This window comes from Lichenostomus cassidix, chromosome 17 (genome assembly GCF_008360975.1).
Source record: "Lichenostomus cassidix isolate B80296 chromosome 17, HeHo_3.0, whole genome shotgun sequence".
Classification (NCBI taxonomy): Eukaryota; Metazoa; Chordata; class Aves; order Passeriformes; family Meliphagidae; genus Lichenostomus; species Lichenostomus cassidix.
The window spans coordinates 1,767,968-1,793,936 of NC_139497.1; the positions used below are offsets into that span (position 1 = coordinate 1,767,968).

The 25,969-nt window shown below is 51.6% G+C and overlaps 1 protein-coding gene across 13 annotated transcripts in view; it reads right to left on the bottom strand.

The window, feature by feature from the left end:
* Positions 1–224: 224 nt before the first annotated feature.
* The window catches only part of DAB2IP (DAB2 interacting protein), a 157,284-nt gene continuing 131,539 nt past the window's right edge, over positions 225–25,969 (bottom strand). For 11 of the 13 annotated variants that reach the window (XM_085076758.1, XM_085076760.1, XM_085076764.1 and 8 more), the window contains 10 exons: positions 23,050–23,194; positions 20,798–20,942; positions 17,554–17,790; positions 15,885–16,086; positions 15,545–15,723; positions 13,178–14,051; positions 10,767–10,919; positions 7,744–7,946; positions 7,098–7,185; positions 225–5,536 (listed from right to left, as the gene is read on the bottom strand). In XM_085076758.1, coding sequence (XP_084932884.1) covers positions 5,369–5,536; positions 7,098–7,185; positions 7,744–7,946; positions 10,767–10,919; positions 13,178–14,051; positions 15,545–15,723; positions 15,885–16,086; positions 17,554–17,790; positions 20,798–20,942; positions 23,050–23,194 — 2,394 coding nt within the window. In that variant the 3' untranslated portion in view covers positions 225–5,368. The remainder of the gene's footprint in view (positions 5,537–7,097; positions 7,186–7,743; positions 7,947–10,766; positions 10,920–13,177; positions 14,052–15,544; positions 15,724–15,884; positions 16,087–17,553; positions 17,791–20,797; positions 20,943–23,049; positions 23,195–25,969) is intronic. The other 2 variants (XM_085076757.1, XM_085076759.1) reach the window with 2 other exon arrangements.

Below are 25,969 nucleotides of genomic sequence, written 5' to 3' on the forward strand. Positions count from 1 at the left end.
TGGAGGGAGAAGGGTGGCGGGGGCAGGAGCAGACGTGGTTTTCAGACCCCTTAAGCATCTGAAGGGAAGGTGGTGGAGCCAGGTCAGGGCTAAAGTACTACTGGGAGCAAATTTCAATGATCTCTTTGGGGAGGCAGATAAGACAGGTTTGTGTCTGCATGTGGCATGTGCCAGGATGCTCTAAAAGCTGGAAATGACTGAATAGAGGTGCTGGAGCACTTACGTAAAATATCTAAATAAATCTTTAATATTTCTAATTGCAAATGTACATAAATTGCACAGCCACATCATTTCTTTGAACACCAACAACTTTCTCTGTACATTATTACATAGTTTAAAAGGAGCTGAAGGAGATTCAGCAAACACTTCCACTTTGCTTTTTTGTTTTTTTAAACATACTTACAAAAAAAGATTTGTTTTTCTTTATAAGAGGATATAAAACATAGCGACTGCTTATCAGGAACAAGTATCAGCCTAAGCAGATATACAGAGAGAGGTATATCTTAAGACACAGTGATGTATGATAAAGGAATATGTGAACATGGAGGCTGCACTCCGGGGTACTGGTAGCTGATACAGAGCCACATGGCATTTACAGCAATGTCACAGTTCAGGTGATCTGTGAAGGTCAATGCTTGAATGTGACACCCTTTTCCGAAGCGTGGTTGTTTCTGGATGTTGTGCAACGCCCTCAGGATTGGATTTGGTTTGGAAAGCCCATGAGCTGCATGTTCTCATGCTGCTGTTGTCCTCCTGCTCCCCCACCTGTGATTTTCCCCAAGGGAGAAGGAAAAGGCAACAGTTACTTGTGCGAGGTCAGAGCAGGGCAGGTGTCCCAGCCTCGTGGCTGAGCAGTCTCCTCTGAAATGGCCCTGAGGCTCAGAGACCTGCTGGGGATGGGCAGATGGAGTGTCCCTTCCTGTGGCCACTGAAGGGAGCTCCTGGTGGCCATGGCTCTGACCCACAGTTCTGGCCAGCCTGGAGGCCTCGATTGCTTTGAACGCAAACCTTTGGGAGGAGGTGACCCCAACAGTCACTGCAGGTGGGAAGGACGGAGTGTCCACCCAGGGACAGTGTCACAGTTGTTCCCTTTGGACTTTTGCTTTGCTCTCCAGGCAAAGCTGTGTGTGAAGGACAGGGCAGGGACCTTGGTGGAGCTGCTGGACCAGCTGGTCACAGGCTGCTGTCAGAAAGGCCTCACCCCGAGGCTGCTCCCCCTGCCCTGGGATCCCTGATTTTGGATCAGACCCCTGGGCCTCAGCCTGTGGCTGTCCTGGCTGAACACATCAGTGCATCTGCCATCTGTGACTGAAAAATCCACTCCTTGTTGATCACAGAACAGACCTCAGCACGTTTTCTATTGCATCTGGGCGTGGACATTAGAAACAGGAAAAAAGCATATGAGCTATCTATACTTTGGGAATTATTAATTCATTGCTGATTGCTTTCCTAGGAGAGCCTGTGACACCTCACTTAGGTCCAGCAAGTCCCTTTGCCCTTTAGGAATATTCATAGTAGCAGAACCTGTGTCCTGCACCCTTGCAGCAACCTCTGGGACTGGCTCCCAGACCAGAGGGTTCCACGTGTTCTCACAGTGCAATCAGTGCTTTACAGCTGCAAAAGCAGAAAACAAAACCAACCAGACTCAAATAACAACGCGGAGTGACACTGGACTCTTTGGATGGCAGCAGGATTTGCTTAAACTGGTGCAAAAGGGGCTGGTGAGTACACTGTAGTATTAGTTGGCATGGGGAAGGACTTGGGTCCCTCCCATCTTTTGGCACTGAAGCCATAATCCCTGTCCAAAATGATGACACTTACAGTCTGCAGGGACCTTGGGATACTGGTCAGTCCATTTCATCCCCCTTTACACAAAACCGCTCACTTTTTCAGGAGCGTTCGCTACAGTTTAACAAAACCCCAAATCAAAACTCTTAGAACAGAATCTCTGAGGTGGGCCCACCACAAATCTGGATCCATGGCTTCACTCCCTTCCCCTTCCCTCAGATCCCCAAGAGAGGAGGCTGGAATCAGAACGTGGGTCTGGATCCAGATTTGGCAGCCCGAGCCCACCTGTCCAACACAGCAGTGAGATACAGCCAAATCCCGACCAAATAAGCAGCACCAGAAGTAAGTTACTATATACAACTGTTAGTGAGATAGATACGGTACAGTAAACACTGAGAACATTTACAAAAAAATATTAAGACTTGTATTAAGATAAAAACTGTAGTGTTTTTGCTTTGTTTACACTTTGACGAGTTTGCACTAGAACAGCCTCTTACTGTAGAAAGCGCAAGAACCGAAAAGGAAGTGGAGCTGATCAGAGAACCTTGGGGACAGTGGTGTTTTGCTCTGGTGCTGCAGCACCTCTCGGGATCCAGGTATTGCTAGGCCAGGCACCAGCTCCGAGGGCAGGGCAGGGAACACACGGGGCTCCCGCACTCACACACACACGCACACACACAGAGAAATGTACAGCTTATAAATAACAGAAACACAAACTGAAGGAACAGAACTGAACTGAGCCTGGGCCTGAACGCCTGCCCCCAAACCTTTTTAGGGGAGGGTCACGGTTAGGTCCAGTTGTTGACAGTTGCAGGGGAAGGAAACAGGATAAAACAGGGTGGGGGGAATCTCTATTTGTAACAAGACTTTGTTCTGATTTGAGTTTCTTTTTGTACTGGTTTGGGAAACTAAGCAGCAACTCCAGAACATGGTGGCATTGGAACTTTTTAAGATTTTAATAACTGGCTGTGGAAAGATTTAAGCATTCCTGCTATTTCAGCAGAACAATGTGTTCAGTAATTTGCAAGTTTGAGGGAAACCAGGAGTTTGTGACAGATCGGGGTGGGGTGGGGGGGAGCAGTGCCTTGGCTTGTGGTTGAGGAGAAGATTAAGATGTACTGTGCTTAGCTTCAGCACTAAACAATTGGTTTGTGGGTGTTTCTTTTTCCAGCTCTTTTGGAGAGCACTGACTGCATCCCAAAATTACTTCCATGTATGAATGGAAACGTTGCTGGTGGGGCGCCCGCCCCGTGCCCTGTTAGCGTTTCCATTCCTCTATGTCACTTCTGTCTTGAAAAACTCCGGTCTCTCACAACACAAATACTTAGAATTCAAAACAATCAGCTCTAAACACACATCTCAGGGCAACAGCATTTAAAGTAGTCTTTTTGCAGGGTTCTTATCATGTATTTGACTCTGAGACAGTGGCAGGTGTAAGTCTACGTACCCAACGGTTAACAGTACCCTGTATACTCCTAACCTGTCTGGGTCTTTCTCCAGTTGTAACCTTGTCAGATTTGTGAGGTTCTTCAAAGCCATCTGTGCTAGTCTCCAAAATTCAAAGGTGACTGTACTTGCCATAAGTACTGAGTTATGACATTGCTCTGAGGAGCTCCGTTTGGGGTCTGCTGTATGCTGCACCCCTCGGCAGGTGTTGGCGGGGTGTGGAGACCTCAGTGCAACACGTTCGCTCCTCCTGGGCTTGGCCCAGGGCTTCCAGGGACCAGAAAAACGTGTAGGAAAAAGAGCATCTTTAATTTTGCAAACGATTGCATGAGGAAGAATGCTGTTAAGGAGCCTTACGGCTGTGGGGCAGCACGGCAATGCAGAGCTTACTGGCAAAATGTCCTGCTCAGGCAGCCTGGAAGTGTGAGGCTGGAGACGGTACCTAAGCAGAGCAGAGCTCAGGGAACGTCCTAGTCCCTTGGGCTGTACATTTACACATGGCAGGAGGAGCTAGGACAAGCGTTGAGCAGTGTGTTAACCTTTAGAGGGAGCATAGGCAGATGTCCTGTACACTGTACACTGTCATCCATATCTCAGAGAAACCTCTGGCTCTTGGTACGAGGGACCTGCTCTGAGAGTGGGACTTGTGAAGGACTAACTGAAAGAACCACAAACCAACAAACACACCGTGGTGGCAGGTGAGTGGCACAACCCCCGTGAAGGGGTGCCCCCTCCGCTGAGCACAACGTGTCTGTGCCGAAGCTGCGCGTTTCGGCGCTGGGAAAGTCTAATCCTGGCTTATGCCTGCACAGTGCTCCTGACAAGGGGCCTTTCGGTGGTGGCTGCTGTTCTTGGTGGTTACTCCCTTATGACCATGTTTTACATTCTTCAAGCCGGTTAATTTCCATGCAGTGCTCATTCCCAATTTAAAGAGGACAGTATTCCAGAAAATGGGATCTTTTTTTTTCTAATGCATACTGTGAAAGAAAAGAAATACAATTACCGATCTTCATGGTTCTTCAGGGCTTTTTCTTGTTTCTTTGTTTGTTTTTCTCCCCAGAAATAGTAAAACTCTCAGCACAGAGCATTCCATCCCCACAATGAACCCTTGATCAAGCAGGAAGCTGCCACTCCACGTAGCCCCTCACTCCCCCTCTACCACAACAGGCACCAGTAAATCCAGCCCCTGTCCCTCAATCACAGCTCAGGGACCAAGCTCAGGCAACATTCACTTTATTCTGTGGTGGGAAGTGTGTGTGGGACAATACCTGGGGCTATTGCTTACAAAACTCTTCCCCTTTGTGAGAGCAGAAGCTGTTGAGAGGAATCGAGTTGCCATTCACCAGGTGCCAGCTCCTCCCTCCACTCACGTGCCAGAGCCTTGGCCTTGCTCTGTGCCTCTGGGCTGCCCAAGGACCCTAGGAGCCCCAGCAGCACCAGTCCTGCCCCCCTGCCACTGGGGTTCCCCACACAGCACCCCTTTGGCCACCACACCGCCCTGACCTTCCATCTGCACTGTGCTCCCTGTATGGGCGGAGTTAATTAAACACTAATTAGCTGCATAAATGCCCTGTGGATGCTGTAAAAGTCAGTGGCCTCACAAAAGCCACCAAGAAGGACGCTGGGCTCGGCTGGGGTTCACTTTGGGAGGGCTGTGCTCCGGGGGGAGTCACAGGAGGAGCGGGCCAGGCTTTGCTGCCGTCCCTCGGACGCTACATCCAGCAGCATGCTTGATGTGGACTTACTGGGCCCCTGCCTGCTGCAGGCTCTGCCCAGCTCCCTTTATTTCGCTTACTGCAATGACAAGGACGTTACTCCTTGCTGGGAGGGGTGAGGCATATCCTTTGGGCAGTTTAGAAGGAAAAGGTTACTTTTGTTTAAACATTAAACACTGATTCAAATCCAACAGTGACAGCGATTCTCAAATATATGTTATTTCCTTATGCCACTCATCTCACACTCGACATTCCCGTCCCTCAAAGTGCTGGCAGGACATCTCCCAGCAGGGTCAGTCGGCGCCGTCCGCAGTAAGGAGCTGGTGCTCGGGGAGCAGCCGTTCTCTGAAGCCGCGGCTCACGCCTGCTGTGCACGGTCCCTCCGGCCAGGCCTCTCCTGCGGCAGCGCCCTCCGCGCGTTAACAATTACTGCTGTTTCTGAATTCTCCATTCTCTGTAATCTGCAATTTAGTTGGGTTTGTGGGGGAGATCCCATTACGTGTCTGCATGCTGTACCTCTCTTTCAGCTGAGTAAGGGCACTCATTAGCCGTGCGTTGGCAGCATCCAGGGAAGCAATGCGTTTCTCCTGCAAGCAAATGGGCAGAGGGCACAGTCAGTGAAAAGGCATGAGCCCTGTCCTTCTGGGATGTCAGCCCAGACGCCTCTTGGACCAGGACCTTTCTCTTTGGCATTCTTAGGTGAGGGGGGTTTAAGTGCTACACAGCATTTTTCAAAATCTGCTGCTCTTAGCAGGGCTCCAAATATCCTCTGCCTGTGCAATGTGAGCTACGTTTATTTTAGGATCTTGAAGAAAATGGAGGTAACACAGTTGCTCTAATTATTCAGTTATACACTGTACTGTTTGTTCTAACTCAGCTGTTACAAAGATGGTAGGATTCCATTTCTAAACCCAAACTCTCCCAAGATAGTTATTCCTGTCAGTGTTTAATTAGTGCAAATTAATAGTTTAAACGACTTGTAGCCTCCCAGGCTGTCTTTGATGGCAACTCTCACCAATTACAGCATTGTAAGGATGGGAGCAACAGCTTCCATGTTGCAGCCTGGTTCTACCACTCCTGTTCTTTGTGACACTGAACAAATGTTATCCTCATGTGACTGCCACAAGCAGAGGAACAGAACCAGCTCAAGGGCACAGCGGTTGTCTATGTGTAACTCTGAAGGTCTGTGTATGAACATGTCCAATGCATGTGCAGCCTGAGGTGACCAAAAGAGAACAGTACAGAGCATGCAGGGGCATGGTGAGAACCTCATGCGAACTCCACGAGGTGCAGGGGACAGGAGAAGGTCCCAGAGCTGCTGGGAGGCTGCAGGTACCACCACTCACACCTTAGGGACACCCTGGGTCTGCTTGGCTTTGCTGGAGCATGAAACAGAATGGGATGATTTAGCAGCCTTGAACAAATTGCTCCACAGAAAAGCTGGGTTTTTTTCACAAAGTTACTACTGTCTCATCTCCTTTTTAATTAGCTGTACAGTGAATTAGTAATGGGTAGCAACTCATAAGTGAATAATAGGGTTGTTAAGTGTAAGCCCAAGATACACTATCACCTAAGCCACAAGCTGTAGGGAGGCCTGGCTGCTGAGGACATGCTGGTCTCTGTTAGACAAACTAAAAGATTATGGGCTGTATTTTCAAATTTTCTTTTCCAAGCACAGTGTTTTGCACTCATCATGATATGCTCCTCTTCCACTGTAACTGACTGCAGTAACCGAGCTTCCCAGTCCTGCAAATCACAACCCAAAGGCTGAAAAAACACGTTGGTTTGGCTGTGGGCAGGCTGTGTGTTCCTTGTATCCAGGTCCTGTTCTGATGATCCAAGCATTACTGGGTCATGAAGCACCAAGCAGTGTTTAGGGGATATGATCCTTCCACTCACTGACTGAGCTGTGGGCACAGTCCCTCCCCAAACTGCCACCTCATGCCCTCTGTGCCTCCTGCCATGCTCCAAGGCTGCAAACAGCTGTGACAGTCACTGCGTCTGGCTGCAGCAGCCCTGTCCCTGCCTGCAGCTTGGTGCTGACTCACCCACACAGTCTCACGCCAGGCTGGCACTGCTGCAGGGGGGGACTGTGTGTTGGCAAACCCACCCTGAAAAATGCAGCAGCCCTTGGCATGGGGGACTCACCTGTGCATCGATAATCTTCTGCTTGGAATCCACGGCAGCCTGCATTTCAGCGTGGTCCTTCTTTAACTCCTCCTCAACTGACATCAGTCTGGGAGACGAGCACACAAGAAAAAATTACATTGGCTGGGCTCCGCTAAGCCCAGGTATTAGCCTCACACACTACCTCCTCTTACCCACAAACCAAGCTTTTTTTCTTGGCTCTTACTCTTCCCTGGAGCTCTCTCTAGCAGAGTGCCTCAAAGCTGAAGTGACACAGCACAGTGAAGGCTGACCCAGTGGTGAGAGCTGACTGAAAGCATTAAGTGGGCTTGGCTCAGGTAAAGGTGAGACCAGCTGCACTGGAAAAGTCTTGGACAAATGTAAACAGGATGTCCCACTGGGTGGGAGAAAGGGATTTAGAGTTACAAATAAGGGATGGTGATGAGATCCTGAGAGCCTCTGAGCTTTCCCGTCCTGAAGTCTTGCCCTTGTGCATCAGGAAAATGTTGGGCTTTTCTTTGTCCCAGGTAACACTGAGGGGAAAACCCATATGTGAAACCTGCCTGCACTGCCAAAGAAACCTGATTCTCCTGAGAAGGGGTGAGCTCTAACGCCAGCCAGGCTGCCCTGCCTTACTGCCATCCCCAGCACTCCCATCTCCCTGTACCTGCTGATGATGCCCTTCATCTGGATCTCCTTATCCTCCTGCTGCCTTCGGAGCCGCTCCTCACTCTCCTCCAGCCTGGCCTGGTACTCCAGCACCAGCTTCTGCGTGGTCTCCTCCTGGCATTTGAAGCGAGTCTCATACTCCTCCAGCTTCTTGTTGGAGATGCGGAGCTTGTCCTGCAGCACCACCAGGTCCTGCTGGTACTGAGTGTGCAGGGACAGACACAGGAGGAGAAAACACACGTGGCATGTTACCTCGTAGGGTTTGCCCTCGCCAGGGTTTCCCCCAAACCCGCTCACGCCCCTCTCCTCGTATCAGACTATAGCTGCAAACCCGTATCAGACAACCCTGCTCGCCGACACCTCCTCTTCAGTCTTCTCCGCGGCGCCAGGAGCGATGCCAGGTCCGCGGGGTGGGCAGGTCGCTGGCAGGTCAGAGAGTGGGCTGTTAGCAGAGTCTGGCATTTCACAGGGGAAATGCAGGTTAGAGCGGGCCAATGGCAAAGGCGGCGGGCAGCTTCTCGCACTGACAGCGCGGGGCTCGCACAGGCAGGAGAGGCTGCAGCCATGGGATTTGGGGTTCATGCAGAGGCTCTTCAGTCTGCAGTGAGAAACGTGGGGGCTCTGGGCAGCCTGGATATCGAGCAAGAGCTGCAGTGACAAATGCAGGACACTGCTGTCTCATCACCCTTCATCGAGCCAAGGGCACTGCGCTGGCTGAGCAGAGCAGAGCACTCCTGCCTTTTGGGGTCCAGCATTTAACTCAGATCTCAAACCAGGGTTCAATCCAAGAAGAGCTGCTGCATGAAGCCAAGACCCCACAGTTGTACTGTTCATTTGGGTGAAGCTATAAATCAGCAGCAGAACTACATAAAGCAATTAAAAAAATTAAGAGCTTTTGAACTTGGTAAAACTGGGTTCAGCTATTGCAGCAGCACAGCATTCAGTAAACTTGCTTTGCTAAAGGAAAATCCAGGGAGTGTGTGCACAAGAAAACTGCCTTAATTTCAAAAAATTGTATTTGGACACAGTATTTAAAAAAAGCATCTCAACTGAAATAACTTCAGAATAATTAACATGCAGCTGATAATGCGACAAGCTGCTTTCAAAGAGTCAGATATGGGAAAAAGGGTCCCATCTGAGTCATGAAGGCTGTTAAAGCTACAAGTGGTATTAATGAACTGAGAAGTGCACTCTGTTGTGTCTTGACTTGTCCCTTCCCCCCTGGCCATCTCACCTGGGCAAGCACTGCAGTGATGGGCTGGATCGTGTCCCAGCTCTTAGAGTCCTCCTGGACCGTGTGACCCCCAGACCAGCTCTAGGGAGAGGGGATGGCAGCCAGGCTGCTGCTGGAGACTGCCCAGCACTCCACTCACAGCAAAAATAACTGCAACTCTCAAGGATTGAAAACTTATGAAGCTGATGGTCTTCCTGAACTGCCAAAGTACTGGAGCGAGGTGGTTTTCCTTTAGCAAAGCTCTTACTGCAGCACAGGAACGACACGGTTTGCACATGGAACCTGGAGCAATGAGGGAACAAAGCGCCCGTACAGCTGCACAGAAGCACTAAAGTCAGACAGCAGGGAGTTGCTTGAACAGGAAAGATTAAATACCTACCCTAGCCTTAAAATAGGAGCAGCGTAAGTGAGCTCAGAGGAGAGCAGGAGAGGCCTCAGAGCCCGAAGGAGTCGCTCCTGTCTCTAGAACACTTGTCTCATTCTCTGTTACCATTCAGGTCTTACAGTAATGGGGAGAGAGGTTATGCTAATGGTGATCTTGAATGTCAGTGACTGATGGGACAGCAGAGTAAGGAAAGATGCTGCATGGCAATGAGACAGCCTGGGCCGGGGCTCCCGCTGGGCTTGGGGCAGGGACTGGGATGTTGCAGTGCCATCGGGGTTTGTAACCATTGTAACCATTGCCTGCCCTGCACCGAGTAAGGATGGGCTGAACCCACAAAACTGCCCTGATCTTCCTGGGGCAGCTGGGAGCTGCTGCCTTGTACCTTACAGGTCCTATACACCTGCCTTTGGCATTTTTCTTGGATTTAAGAGGTGACAGTCCCCAGATGACACAGCACAGCAGAAATGAGCACCGGAAGGCTACTGGATCAAAACCAGAAACATGTCTGTTCTGGGAAAACAGCTTGGGGGCTTGGGAAGGGTCATGTCTGCAGTGCTGGTGTGACAGAAGAGAAGCACATTGAGGAAACATCCCAAATGGTATCAGTGCTCAAGTGCTGCAATCCTGGCAGAGCCAGGGTGCTGGGAAAGAGCCTTGCAGAAGCAGCAATCAGCAAAGATGGGATTTTACCAGCTTCTTACTGCTGGATCCTCATTTTTATTCTTTTTCACCCTAGCCAGGCCTACTTTGTCTCTTCCCAGTTTCCCCCACCCGAAACTTGCCCTGGAAGGAGGGGAGGGGAGCAGCACCCCTCTGCTTCAGAGGCACAGGGCCTCTATGGGACCAGGGGCTGAGACTGAATTCTCAGAATATGGCTTCCTGGAAGTACCACAAAGTCATTCCAGGCACCAGTGCTGCCTCTGAGACCAAAATTTGGACTTAATCTTTAGGTCTGTGAACAGCCCTTTGCCATGGAAGCTGCTTCCTGCTCCATGTCCCTGTTGTGAGGCACGAAGCTGCCTGTGCCTTACTCCCTCCCTGTTGCAGGTGTCCTCAGTCCACTTTTTAAAGTTTCTTCCCAGCAGCTGGGGGAGTTGGAATGGGAAGCATAAGAGGCACTGGCAGAGTTTGATCAGGGTAGCATCAGCACTTAATTCCTGCCTCCTGAATTTCTTACTTGCTTTTAGCAGAAAATGATTCCAGTCACTGAGTGTGCGAAAACCTCCCAAACCTTCCCCACAAATTCCCTGTGAGGCTGAATAGGACAGGGAGCACCCTGGCACCCTTGCTCCTAGGCAGGGACCTGCACACAGCCCACCTTCTCCCCAGGGTGCTCAGGGAACAACATTAAAGGAAATCCTCTCTCTATTCAGAAACTTGTTTCAATCCAATCAGGTTTTACCTTTTCTGCTTGGCTGAGCTCGTCCTTATTCCTGAGCTTATCCCTGTGCTTGGAATCTGGGTCAATGCTTTCATCTTCTAAAAACTGCATGTTCATATTCAAAAGCCAAGCAGCAGTGCGGTCCAGGGCATTGGGGTTCACAGGAGAAGGGGCCTACAATGAAACAATGATACAACCATGACAAAAGAAAAACCTGTAACATAAATGGTCATGAAGCTGGAGAGTTTCCTTTTGAGCAGAGCCTCTCCCAGGCTGCTCAGACAGCAATGAGCCAAGCTGAGCTCCCAGAGCAGCTGGGGCTGGAGTAGGAACAACTCCTGTTCTGCAGATGGACATTATTTTGGGTCAAGCAGTGGGGTTCTGCTCGAAGTCATGGCCCCGGTGTCTGAGCACATCGTGTCACCTCACAAGGACACAACCTGCAAAGGCGCCGAGCCACAGGTGAGTGGAGTGGCTGGATGTGGTTTATTCACTCCATGTGCAGAGTTCTGTCAACTCTTCACTTGTTATGAGCCATCTTTGCTTCCCATCAAGATTCCGTAGAACAAGATCTGAAAACCGAAATGCTCCTTGTGACCGCACAGGTGCCTTCTTGGAGAAAGATCCTCCTGTCTTTTTTTCTTTTCAGCTGAGGCTACACTAAAGGTGCTAAAGAGGTCTCAATGCTCAGTATCACTTAGTAGCAGTGATATTCCATGATCAGTGAGTTACAGTCACATCTGCTGCCTTTCAGTCCTTGCCTGGGCAGGGACTGCCAGTGGCATTGCCTAAATATTTTCCAACCACATTACAAGGCTGAGGAAGTCACTCTTCAGCTATTTCCCCTCCATCCTGCCTTGTTATAAACTGCAGTAAACAGTCAGATGAATACATAGAATATGGATGACTTGGTCATTCAAGTTAATGACTTGGGAATTCAAGTTAACAAATCAGAAATACCAGAGACTTTTTCCATCATTCCAACCTCTGGACAGAGAAACCCAGTTATTGTCAGGAAGCAGAATAGGAGGTTCTGTGTCAGAAGGAGTGGGGCCTGGTTTGATTTCCTCACTGGGGTCAGAGGCTTTTCCATGCCATCTTCAGTCTGGTCTTCTACCTCCAGAATTACGAATCTGAAGCATCAGACTTGGCTCGCGAACATTGCTTGCTACAAATCCTTATGCTGTCAACATGCAAATAAAACATGCCAAATGAGGGTGAGAGAAAGCATTCTGAGACTTCAGGTCTGAAGAGAAACTTCAAGAGGACCACAGCTGTGGGTGGAGGAATCTTCTGTGAAGAGACCCTGGCCAGGGCTTTCCAAAGGTGACCTGGAGAATCCTTCTCCTTCTGGAAGAAACCCTGCTACAACCAGGCCTCTGCTGCTTGCAGAGCTCTGTGCCCTCTGTCCCTAATGAGTATTGATCGTGTTACACAAAGGCTGCTGCATGGCGCTGCTAATGCCAGTGCTGACGGATCGATACCGGAATCACGGAACAGCCCTGGATGGGAGCATCTGTGGGCAGCACTGCCCAGGCTCCACGGCTGCCCTGGGCAGGAGAGGCAGGCTGAATGCTGAAGAAGGGCCTGAGCTAGCTCAGGGTCTGGGTGCAGTGGACTCTTGATGGTTGTCCAGTCTCTGCATTTGCATTTATTTTACAACTTGTCCTTTAGGCACAGAGGCCCTACTCTGTAATGTTCTATAGGGCTGGCTTTGAAATGTAGAGTGAATAAATAAGCACTATAAAAACCATTTGTCCATGCCAGGACAACCAGAGGCCCCATAGCCTGTGACCTACTGCCTTCCATTTTACCCCCACGGAGAGTGGAATGGAATTCTGTGCAGCCCAGCATGTGGGCTGGGACTGGGATCACTGCAGAGCTCTGCACAGTGAGAATGTCATTCTCAGCTCCTTCCTCTCAGCTCTCACCTCCCAGATGCTCCTATGGGAGGGTCTCACAGAGCAAACTGGAATGTCCACGAGCGCCATGGCCCCGCTGGAATGGGAGCAGCAGTACGGAAGCTCTTAGATCAGGGCCTGTTCCAAGCCTGGGAGATGGCGTGGGGTTGACTATGGCATGGGATGAGAGCCTGGGCATGGAGAGGCAAAGCAGTGACAAGATGGTAGCGCAGGACAGTGGCATGGCTGCCATTGCCCTTGAGCCTCTGCCACCTACCGCCGTCACGCTCCACTGTGCCACGTGACGGAGGGACACCGAGAGTGGATTCTGCTCTGTGTTCCCATCCCTGGAGGACCTCCGTCTCAGGCCGAGCTGGGTGCCAGAGCTAAGGTACATCCCCACATGTGGTGCCACCGTGGGGCTAACACTGATGTGGCAGCTCAGAGCCACATCCCCTCCCATGGCAACATCCTCCACGGGCTGACCCCACCTGGCCCTTCAGCGCCAGGGCCCGGACAGCCCGAACTCACCTGTTTGTGCATCGTGCGCTGCTTCATCTCAGGGCTGTCACCCTTGGAGGAGGAGGACTGCTGCCGGAGCCGCGCCCCGCTGCCCGGCCAGTCGGGTGACGAGGACATCATGCTGCCGCTGGAGGGTCGCTGGTACTGCACGGTGTTGAGCAGGGAGGGCGGGGTGCGGCCGCGGGTGACGGGCGGGGGCGGCGGGGGCGGCTGGTCGATGCGCCGCTGCGGCCCCGCGCTGTTCTGCCGCGGCATGGTGGGCTGGCCGCCCTTCTCGGTCAGCGAGAGCTGCCGCCGGGCCAGCTCCCCCGGCCGGCGCGAGAAGTCCTCGCCAGCGGCGGGGCCGGCGAAGCCGTGCTTGTTGGCCGTCAGCTCCTCGCTGTTGCTGTGGGAGCTGAGCGAGCTGTGGCACTCGGAGCCGGAGTCGCCCAGGCCGCGGGGGGACAGCGGCAGCCCGGCGGCCATCTGGTACACGGGGTTCTGGAAGGACAGGGGTGCCAGCAGCTGGGGCCGGCCGGGCGCGCTCTCGCCGCTGGGCGTGGTGGGGGTCTGGCCCACCCGGCGCACGGTGGCCATGCCCGTCACGCTGTTCTGCTGAGTCCGTGTGGTCCATACGCCCTGCAACTGCCCCAGGGATGACTGACTGTCATTGAGCGAGTCGGCCGTGCCGGGCGCGTTGGCCCCACTGTCCAAGAGCCGATTGTCCTGCAAGTCCACCATGGACAAACTCTTGCTGCCATTAGACATCTGCACGTCGGGCTCATTGGCCTCTGAGTAACTGGAGCTTCGGGCAGGCGAGGGCTGGGCCCCAGCAGACCTTGTGACAAAAAACAAGTCCTTGTTTTCAGGGGTTGGAGATGGTAACCGTGTGAAATCTATCAGACTGCGGGGAAGTCAGTGCGTAAGGAAGAGGAGAGGAAAACAAAACAAAAAAGAAGAGTTGTGAATGCTGCACCAGAGCAGGAAAACGAAATCACTCAGAAATCAGGGTGGCGCAGCTGTGTGGGATGGGGATGGGGACAGGGACAGGACCCAGCCCCAGCGGGAGCAGGAACAGGGCTGGCCCAGCTGGGGACAGTGGGAGGAGCAGGAAGGGTGCTGTGGAGCCCAAGGCTGCCCTGGGAATGGGCAGGTGAGTGAGGGCAGTGTGTGCACACAGGGCACTGCACTGTCTGGAGGCTCAGGGACACACTCCTGGGGGCTGCTCTGCTCTGAGTCAGTGTGTGTCACCCTTCATGCTCCCAAAGGCTGTATCTGTGCCAGTCCCATGTCCCTTGCTCTGCACCTGGGCAGCAAGCTGCAGTGGGCACACTGGCCAGGATTTGGACAGCACAGAACACCGTGGGGGCCAGATCTGCACCAAGCCTCCAGGGTCAGTGCGCGCTCACCCAGCCCAGCTAAAGCCTGGCAGCTGAAGGTTATCCCTCCACTCCTGCTGCAATGCACATTCATGCAATATTGATTTCTTGGGGATTGGAAGAGAGAGCTTTGCTGTAGCTTAATGTGAATATTCTGCTGATCAAAGATGGTGCATTGTAGGCAAGTATTTGGGGGGGAAGCATATTGTCAGAGATCCTTTATAGCACTGGATTTAAATAATTGCACCTCATGCTGGGAGGCACTAGAGATGAAAGCTCTGATTAGAGCAAGTCCAGTGCCATTGCTGCCTTTCATTCCTAATTAAACTGTTAAATATTATGCAGTTTCCACTTACAAACTATTTTACTAGCAGAGTCTTTCTGTTTGTGTGGGCTCCATTTCGTTTTCCACTAACAGAAACATTAGAGGTCTGCAAAAGCCTCATCCTCCCCATGAATTAAGCTCCTTACTTAATCAGGCCAAAAAGTATGTAGGTGACTCTGAAACCCTGCTCAGCATTAAAAATTCCCAGTTTTATAAAAAGTGGACAGAGTAGACTGGAATTCATTGTGAGGTCTCTACAGCTTGGCAACTGTTCCAGAACTATCCAGGTTTGGATCTCAGTGAATTCAGCACACACCCTACATTGTACAAAGATGGGCGAGGCCAATCCTGTTCATGTCTCACAGCCCTTAACAACAACACCCATCACCTTGAGGTCAGCACAAACAGACCCTCAAGTCCTCAAAGGATGAACACTTTGCTTCTGCAGCCATAACTCAACAGCTGAGACAGGAAACAGCAGATTCCTTGTTTCCCAGGCCACATCCCCAGATAGAACCATGGACTATCACCCTCTGCTCTCTCCAGAGTCTGAGCTGAACTACATACAGCACCAGTTCTGCAATGGGAAAGCCTGGTCAGTGGATCAGGCAACTGCACACTGCACCCTGCCTGTCCCTGCACGAATGCTCCAAATGTCCCTGGTGTGCAGCCAGGCCCCTGTTGGTCTCTTACCCAGATAAGTCATTCTCTATGACCATTTTCTGCAGCCCTGCAGAGATGCTGTTGCCAGCACTGGGCGTGGAGGCGGCGTGGTCAGCCGTGACCGACACCTGCACACAGGCTGGGTTACTGAGAGCAGCGTTGACGTCCCGCAGGATCCGGGGCAGAGGCCCCAGCTTGGTAGCAATGCCCTGGGAAGAAAAGAGAGCAGAATTACTGCCAAAATCTTGTGGTTTTGCTAGAGAACCGTGGGCTTTGCCAATTGCTGGACAGTCTCTTCTGGGAATCACATGAACAATGTTTTCTCCATCATTTCCTGCCCCCAAAGCTGTCCCTGCCATCCCCTGGATACCTGCTCAAGTTGGGAAATGACTTCCCAGAGTAGTGAGTGCAACGTTGACAGTTCCCGGCCCAGGTCAATGTAGCCCTCAAAGCCAGCTGTGTTTGAGATGGTTTCAGGATTGGAAATCTCCAGGAGGAATCTCTGCATGTTAGTCCATTCAAGTTCCAGGAACTGATTCATAAAGGACATGTATTCCTCTTTGCTGCCAAACCTATTGAGAGAGCAACACAAATTTGAGCTAAATCCAGGGAAAATAGTGCAGTCCACAGAAAGGGCAGGTACAACACAGCTAAAAGAACCTTCCTCTGGCATCTCAGCCTTTCCAAACCTTTGGGATCCCTGGGCTGTGAGCAGGCACCAGGGACACCTCACTGACCATGGAACCAAAATTAACCCCAGCCTGATCCAGCTAAGCCCTCGTTAGTGGGGGATCTGCGCAGAACAAAGGTGAAAGCTGGGGAGACAAAGGACTTCTTGGTAACACAGTGTCTCACTGCTGGGTCAGGGCGCAGCCTCCAGAAACAGGACCTGTCACTGGAAATCAAGATGCTGTCACTGCAATCAACTGATTGGAGCCAGTGACGGATGGGGGCAAGAATCCTGCACTCCAAAAATGCAGGCACAACTGCCCTGGGATCACCCTGGAGAGCCACCCCTGTGGCTGGGCCAGCCCCTGATCCCCTCAGGCTTCCTGCCACCTCCTTCTGCCCTCCAAGCACTTCACTCTCAGTCTTTTGTCTGATTGAGAGCACAACATGGAGGGCCTCATGGTTGGACTGTCCTGGCAGCAGTTGGTGCTGTGCCAGCACCAGCGGTTCGCTGGGACAGGCTCGGCCCAGTGCCAACCACAGGACAGCTCGGCTTGATCACTTCAGCTTGACTAATGTCAGCTTAGTTAAAGAGCCTTTCCTGCAAAGTGCTGGAAATCTGAAAACCCTTTAGTTAGGGATTGGTCAGGAATACAGAGAATTTCTGTCATCTAGTGTAACACACTTGTACATCTCCTGCCGGCGTCCGTGGGCGCGTCTGTGTGTTCCTGACTGCGAGTGTGAGCACTAAGCCAGTTTCCAGATCTAAGAAGCTTTAGATAGAAACTGTCCATTCATGTTTCAGAAAGCTCATCATTTTGTTATCAGAGCTCAGGGTAAGTAGCTCAGAGCTACAGCCAGTGGAAAGATTTTCAGAAATCTCTCCCTTTGTTACCATCAAACCAATGGGCTTAGTTAGAAATTGATGGTGTCCCTGTTCTCAGGCCTTCCTAGTTCAATCAGCTGCATTTTAATAGCAGGAAAGGTCTCAGAGCTCAAAGGAGGGATGGAATAGTTCCTGAGCCGAGCACATCACTGCTGCTGGTCAGGTTCTGGTCCTACACCCGCAGGACATCACGGGACAAAAGTCCCTGCTGCCACCCCGCTGCTTGTCCATGTGGTCAAAATAGCCTGTTTTCCTGCTCATAAAACGTGTCCTGATTTGGAAATTTGAATGATCTCCCTGACCTGACAGCGAGGGAATGAGTCCTAGAGAAATGTGGGGAAAAAGCCAACAGGAAGCAAACAGGCCCTTTCCAGCGAGGAAAGGAGTGGCCAGGGTGAGACTCTGTGCCGGCGCCATGGCTCTGCCCACACACCCGGAGGTTCTGCCCCCTCCCCGGCCCTGCCCTGCCCACAGCCTGGCTTACTTGGCAAAGTTGGCGAGGTTCTGGGTGACCTTGGCAATGAGGGTCAAAGTGCGTGCGGTGCGGTCATCGGGGTACTCCTGGAGCAGGCTGAACAGGGATGGGGACATGATGGCAGGGCACAGGAACCGCAGGAACAGGGAGGCACTGATCAGGCGCTCGCTGATGTCAGGGCGGCCTCGGTTGCTGCACTCTTGTCTCCACGAGGCAAAAACTTCTTTGAGCTCTCTTGGGAAGACACTGAAATGACAGAAGGACAGGCAGTGTCTGTCAGGGTTGGAGTGTTAGGAGTCTCAAACCATGTGGGGAAAGCTGCTCTGTAAAGTTTTAAGGGAAGCAGCTTCTAATAGACCTGTGCTGGATTCCAAGACCTGAGAAAACTGGAAAGACTGGGATATGAAACAAACTGCACAGCAGCTCATCAGGACTCAGTGGCTGTGCCATGGGGTGCTCTGAACTGGAGGAAGCAACAAGAGCATCTCCTGAAGAGTCACCAGCAGCACTGGCATCTGGCACAGCTGGAGCCTGGAGAGGGGGCTGTGCAAACTGTAATACTCGTGTTCAAGCACCTGGATCAAATCCCACTGTGCCTAGTACAAACACAGAGCCCCACCGGAGTTACTCCAGCCTTGTAGCTGCACAGACCTCAGCCTGCCTTTCCCGGATGCCAGAATCCCCTGGGGGCCAGCAGACACTCGCTGCAGCAGCCCTTATCGCTGCAGAACTGCTGCCTGTTCCTGCTCGGCCCTCCCCAGCTCCCTGCTCCCACCTTATCCTGTTCCCAGCACGTGTTATTCATTCAGCTGGATACTCCCACCCGGGAGCAGGCTGGCACTGGGCTGCCACTGGTCCTGGTGTCCCTGGCACACAGATCCCATTGCCCTGGCCAGGAACCACTGTCCTCATGTCACACCAGGAGCTGTTCCCTGGCAGCAGGGTACCACTGCAGGTGAGGGGGGGTCAGGCTCCATTTTAGGCCCTCTGACCTTCTGACACAGAGGTGACACTCCACAGTAGTGCCTGGAAAATGCTGCCATCCTGTTAAGCTTCTGCTCTGTGCTGCCTTTCCACTTTCACCCTCACAAGCTTTACCCTGAGCTTTACAAATAACATTAGCCAACGTCTTCAGCTGGATAAATTCTCTTCTGTCTTTGGCTTGATCCACACAATTGGACAAAACCCTTTCACTTCATGGTATTTGCCCAGAAACAGGAGATCCTTTAAGCAATTTGAGGCTTGAATGATCAGCACAGGTTGTGCAGTGACTGGAGAGCAAACCCCTGAAACACAGCACCCACACGTTCCTGTCACAGGCTGCAGCCCATGAAAGTTTAATTGTATCACAGCGGATGGAATTTGGATCGTTGGCTTTATGTGACAAACGGGCCCATAATTCATTACCCAACTTCCCAGTAACGAGCTTCCACATGCTGAATTCTGCTTACTCTGAAACTTTCCAGATGTCCAAATTATGTCATAATTACAACAATTTTCGGTTATTGTGAACCTCTTTCCTCTCCCTGACTCTCTCCACAGATGAGCACACACACTCCAGTGCTCTATTTAAAGCAGGATCGTTGGCTGTTGGGATACCTTGGCCAATCCCAACACTCATCAGCCCAATTAATCCCCAAGAACCGCTGAGCTCAAAGGACTGAGGGGGAACCACTCAGAGCAGCAGCTCAGCTGCTCAGCTTTCCTTGGAAAGGCAGGATGAGAGAAACAAACTTCCTGTGCATTCCTGACTTTCCCTGGGTCACTTTTCAAGCCTATTTTTAGTGTGACCTTTTAGTGCTGCTTTGGGTATTTTTAGGAAGACATTAATTCAAACCATTATAATCCACTGCTGACTAGAAGTGGTGAATCCCTCCTGGGAGAGCAGTTGAACGCCATGCCTGAGTCAGAGTTATTAATTGGCCCAGGATAAGGAATAGGATACCTGTGAAGAACCTGCCCTCTGTGTACCTGTGGTAGATAACAGCAGCCTGAGTGAGCCTCTTCCTCCTCGCTTTCTCCCTGAGCAGGATCAGGAAAAGTAATTCCCTTCCTGGCTTCCAGGAGGGCACACTCAATATCTTGGGAGATTATTTATAATAAGTTTTCTGACCTCAACACAACAGCTGGGAGAGGAGAGAAAACAAGAAATCCTCGTTATCAGACTTCCTTCCTCCAATATTATCTCAGGTTGATGCTTTGCAACAACAGTGTTGCTACGAAATACATTAATAAAAACTAAGCCCAGATTTTAAGCGGAAAGGCTGGAAATCCAGCACTGAGACAAAAAGGCACTTTCTCTCATGATCAGGACCAAAGGTTCTGGGTATGTTAGCAAAAAGTAGAAAGGTAATATTTTCATTTCTCCACGTAAAGAGAGTCCCAGGTCCATCTTTTTCCCCTTTGAGGTCACTTCTGCAGGCAGCAGCTGTCACACACAGGGACTCGTGGCTCCCAGCCCCAGCAGGAACACCATGAGCACAGCTGTGCCCAACACCCACCTCCACAGCAGGATCCACTCCTCACACAGCCTGTTTGGGATACTCAGGCCTGTCACAACCAGTTGCAAGAACCTTTACCCTGAGAACAAACAACTCAGAAATGCCTCCAGCTGCATACCAGGCCTTGGGCCAAGGAGGCAAAGGGCTCCCATCACCCAGCAACCGCCCAGGGCTGGGAGACAGAGGGGTTAATCCAGAGGAATGTGGGATGCTGAGCCAAGCAGGCACAACAGCATCCTCTTCCCAGCTCCAGCACTCTGCAACCAGACAACATCTGCCCAAACAAAAGCTGCCTGTGTTGGGGCAGCTCCTCACAGGTGCTGCCTGCAATCCTGCCTGCTGCAGGATTTCTGAGCTTTGCTGGATGCTCATGGAGGTGTAGGTCCATCAAGTCCCATCCAGACTTGTTCCACAGGTGGAAGATGCAGGACATGCATCTCTGCCCTTTATTCCAGAATTTCATACACACCTGGCATCAAGTGTCTCCCTGAATTGGTCATACTGGGTGTTCCCTAACTGCCACTGCCCTGTCCCTGTGCCCCAGTGACCCTTCAGCACCTCTGAAAACAAGGGTGACAGAGAATCCCAGAGGGTGTCACATCCCCAGAGTGGATGCTCCAAACTCTGGCAGAGCCCTGCAGCTCCCCCTCCAATGCTCTGCCAAGCTGCCACCAGCAGAGCTACAGGACAGGTCTCAACTCCTGCAGACACAGCACTCCATGAGGATGGAGTGCCACTCCAGGAATACCCACCAGTAGGAGTTGATGATCTTGCAGAAGGCCAGCTCGCAGCACATCTTCAAGTTGCCCTGATGTTCTGGGAGGTCCGAAGATGAACATTTGCTGGGATCCACCTCACAATTTTCATCTGATTCATACAATGCCTTGATGAACTCCCCTGTAAAACAGAGTCGGTGATGGGTTTGGAGACATGAGGGGTGCAGTCTTCAGGCAGCTCTGTTCCTAAACCCCAGTGCCCGAGCAGCTCCCTGGCACCCATCACACTGAGGGGGGGATATGAGAGCAGGCAGTGCCCCCTGAGGCAGCTCTCCAGCTCTCCCTGTCTCTGAGAGGACCCAGGGGAGATCTGCAGTGTCTCAGGAGTTCACAACCACAGCACACCCAGCACCCTGCACATTCCATCCCTGTTCCCCAGCTGGCAGCACTGTCCCTGTGGCTCTGGGATATTGCGTCAGGACTGCGCTGCCCAACACCCGCCTGACCCCCTTGCACCAGTTCCAGAGATGCTCCCTCGGGCTAATCCAGGAGGAAGGATGCTGGCAAGCCCTGTAATTATTGGTAGCACAGCCTGCTACTGCAGCCTGTGCCCTGGTGCTGACAAACCACTGTGATTCACAGGAGAAATAGGTAATTAAAGGAAAGAAACAATTTACTTGGTTTATTTTGAGCTGAACATCACACAAAATGAAATTAAAATATTTCCCTGAGTTTTCCTGGGAAAACTCTTTGTTGCCTGGCTGCTCCTCACCCTTGCAGAAGCTCACACTGGGGTGCTCCACCACCTTCTACCCTGGGGTACCTGGGCACAGCCCCTGCATTCAGGGTGGGGGTGTCAGTCCTTCATCCCAGCAGTGACAGGGGAGATCAGGGGACAGGACAACAGGGAAGAGGAGGCAGCATTTAGCTTGGGTGATGTTCTGGGAGAAAGGTTTGCTTTGGTTTTCTAATTCCAGTTGGTTTGCTCCTTGTTCCTGACTCTCCTGGATTTTCCCATCCTGTTTTTTCTCCATTCCAATCTGCATTCCTTCCCTATTGCCAAAACAAATTTTAATTACATACTGGAGAGCCTCTCCAGTGTATTTTCAGCTCTGCCAGGGAGCTCTGGAGCCACTCTGCTCGCCTGCAGGTGATGCCTGCTGTGCCTACCTGGCCCCATCACCTGCTCCATGGTTCCAAGGACAGTGCCACGCTGCCCTGGGGCACCTTGTGACATGCAGGTGATTCATCTCACTGAGAAAAGGTCACTCAGAACCAGCACCCCACAGTGAGCAGAAACCCCAGGCTCCTCCTGCACAAGTTGGAACTGGCCTGGCAGCACTGAGCCCCCAAAAGGGAGTATTTCAAAATTCTCTGATATCATTAATCTCCTGGCTTTAGAGAATTTTTATGAGTAATCTACTTACAGACTTGCCTTCAACCAGAAATCATTACAAGGCAGAAATAAATAATATTCTTTTTGCTATTCTTGTGGGCTCTCTGCCTGAATTTGCTCAATTATTTCTCTTTCCTCAAGGTTTTCATCATTATTATTATTCTCTTAATAAAGTATTTATGCTTCTTTGCTCCTTGCTAAAATTACACAAATCCACTAGCAGGAGCCCAACATACTGAAAAATTAACACCTCAATAGAAACTCTGCTCATCCTGCCCTGGGATGTGGATCCAATGGAAGCTCACAGAGCTTCCCAGGCAGCCTCTCCCCATCCTCGTGCTGTGCTCCCTGCATGCAGCAATTCCTTCCTGACCTGCCCAGAAGCAGAAGCTTCTAATTATTTTCATTTGCATCAAGAGAAATATTTTTGGAGCCATAAACAAAGCCAGCACTTTGAAAAAAAACCACCAGGAGGGTTCCCAGTGCTGGATGATCCGGGAGGCAGCGCATCACTGCAGCTTGGGAGATCTCATCTGACTGGGGAGTGCTGCAGGAGCTGGGCAGTGTCTCTGGTGGGGTGCAAGGGGGGAGATTCAATCAGCCTGTGACAGGCAGTGCTGAGACAGAAGCCCTGGCAGGCAGCAGAATGCCTTCAAACATGCACTTGTTATCTCCTCTGAAAGCAGATGAAGGCGTCAGCTCTGCGGTCACCTTCACCTGGCAGCAGGAGCTGCCCACTGCAGCCACAGCCACGTGTGTGCTCAGAGCTGCTGCCAGGGAACCCTCCAGCAGGACAGCTGGGGCCTCTGATGGCATCAGGGCTCAGGTGACATCCCCACCATGCAGCTGGGAGAACCTCTCTGGGTGAGACCTGCCAATGCTCTGTACATACCTAAGGCATCTTGTAAGTATTTCTGCCCCACCAGCTTCAGGTATTCTTCGATTGCTTTGGTGGCCAGTGTGTTCTCCCTGAAAATGAGATGCTCATTCTCACCACAGCGATCAACTTCAGACATCATCAGGTCAGTCAAGAAATCCTGGAAAGCAAAACCCATGGTGGGTGACCACACACTGACACTGGTTCCGCAGAGCAGCACCTCCCCGGCCCCAAGAGGTCCCACCTTCCTGAGACACCCAAGGGACTGGAGGTGCTGCAGGTGATCCTGTGTGAACACACTGCCTCACCACCTGCCCAACTTTCCTCACAGAGACACAGAGAGCTAAACCTCTGGAGAGCCTCAACTTTTGCACCCCAACAATGCCTCACCCCACACCCACATCTGCCTCTCCATCAGTGCTTCTTTTTGGCTGGTCTGGTGTCAGCCTCCCGTTTTGTGGGTGAAACCTTTTCTTCCCTGTTAAACATGGCTGTGTTTGGTGTCCAACTGCACTGGCTGCAAACCAGGGCTGTGCTCTGATGTCATGAGCTGTGCCCACACTTAATGGCTGAGAATCAAACCTCTGATATGCACTGAGATGCTCAAATTTCCCATTTCCTCCCTATTCATGGAGATAAACAGCACTGCGACAGTGCCCATTTTGGGCACATTTTTGGTCTGATGTGCACACAACCAAATCCATGGGATGTGATAATCCCTTGTGCTGCAGAGCAGTGGAAGGGGTGAGCAGGAGCAGCCCCTGACAGCTGCCCCTGCATCAGTCTGGGCTCAACAGCAAATTCCAGAGGAACAACAGAATTTTCGAGTGAGCTCCAGCTCTCCTTCAGCCACAGCATTCACTGAGCAGAGGGTCAGGAGCTCCTGTGCACACTGCTGATGCTGAGTGTGCTGCAGCCAGGGCTGATGCAGGAGGAATGCCAGGCACCTGCTAATGCTGATACATGTTCTCTGCACTGCTAATGGACAGAGCAGCTCTGCCCAGCTCCTCCTTGCTGCGCCAGGTGCTGTCACCACTCACCTGAGTGACAATGGAAAGAAAGAGGCTGCTGGCACTGTGCAAATCACCCACGCTAACCCTTTGGTGGGTGCGGGAGACAGAGAAATGTTGACACACATTCATTCACCTCCACAACCAAGGGCACCTTTTTAAACTCCTCTCCATTAAAACAAAATAACCTGCTTTGTAATAACCTTCCAATAAGAAATTCTTCATTTCCCCTGACAGTCCCAACCTGTTCCTGGCAGGGGCAGCCGGAGCACCCCAGGCTGCCACACAGTGCCCCAGGTCCTGTCCCTGATGTCCCCAAGCACAGCAGAGCTCCCAGAGCTGCCATGGTCCAGTCTGCTCCAACCCACACTGGGGAGAGGGGACGTCAGGTCCCACTCCTGCCAGTGGCTGGATGGGAGCTTTGCACCGGAGGCAGCTTGCTCTGTTTCATTTATCACATGGACTTCTCTGCATGGAAAGTTTAATCAAGGTTCAACAAACAGCCTTCCCTGAACCCAAGAGACCCAAGTAATTGAATCTACAGAGCCTCCATCACTGTGCTCTGTCCCAGGCAAAGGCAAACCGTGAGGCAGGCAGGTACATCCCTGAGTGAGAGCACAGGAGAAGGGGAGATGACATCCCTACCATACCCAACGATCCACTGCTCCCACCTTCCCACATCTCTGTGACTGGCACCAACACACTGCCTTGACCTTCCCCCAAGACCCCCCAGAAAAGCCAGAGGAGGAACTTCAGGCTAAAAAAAAAAAGTAATTTCCATTATTTCTTTAGCCAGAAGATGCCCTTCCTCAGATCCTGCTACGTCTGCAACACTCCGGCAGCTGCAGAGGCAAAAATCCCTCCTGGAAGCAAAGCACGCGCCTCCCTCTGCTATTTTCTCTCATTTTGCCCTTTTTATCAGCCAAGCTGGAATGAAACTTTAAACCCTGCTCAAATCCCGTTAGCTGCTATCTGGGTAACTCTATCACCTTTATCTTCCCGGGGCTCTCCCAGGGTACGTTTCAATTCCAAGCCACCGCTCAGGCTGACACAAGGTGCTGATTCTTAATTAGCAGCCACTGACCTTGGCTTTGCTTGATTCTCTTTCCTGTCACTTTCCCAACATACTAATTATCTCAGGAACACCGAGTTTTACAGCGTCTCTCAGCCAAGTGTTTGCTTTTCCCCCTCCTGTCAGCTCAGGAATGGCTGCTGAGTCCTGGAAACCCAGGGCCAAGTGGGAGCCAGAGATAATGTGAATTTGGGTGATTTGAGCTGATCCACAGAATTCACTAGAATTTAAAATGAGGCAAAATTCTGTGACAGGACTCAACACAAAGCCAGAAGAGATCCCCTAGAAATCTCTGCTGTGCTTGTTATTCCCCATGGAGCATCTGCAGCTCAACAGCTGGGAAAAGGACCCCTTGTCTGCAAAGTGGAAAGGAAAGCTGCTGAAGCCCTAGAGAGCTCCATTATGGCACAGCACCCAAAGCCAGGGAGTAACAACCTGGCCTTGCAGCTGAGCAGGGAAAGACGGGAGAGCCAGGACACCCAGCAGCATCCCAGGGGTCAGGATTCTCCCTGTCCCTGCAGGTCTGGGCTGCAGAGCCATCCAGCCTGGCTGCAGGACCTGGCCCTGGGATGTGCCAGGGATCAAAACTCCCCCAGCCAACGTCCTTGGGTGAGTTCCTCTGCAGGGACTGCTCAGGGCAGCTCCCTGAGCCGCGGGAAAGGCGCCTTGGCTGTGGGTCAGTTCCCATGACATCCTGCCGTTTCTGTCCAGGGCCATCGGCCAGACCTTCAGTCCTTCCCTCCCCTCCCCACAGAAAAGCCACATCGGCTCTGGATCACACTTCTGCTATCTCTGCCTTAAGTACTCCAGCAGCCAGCACTCGGAAGACACAAATGGAATGCAAATACTTGTG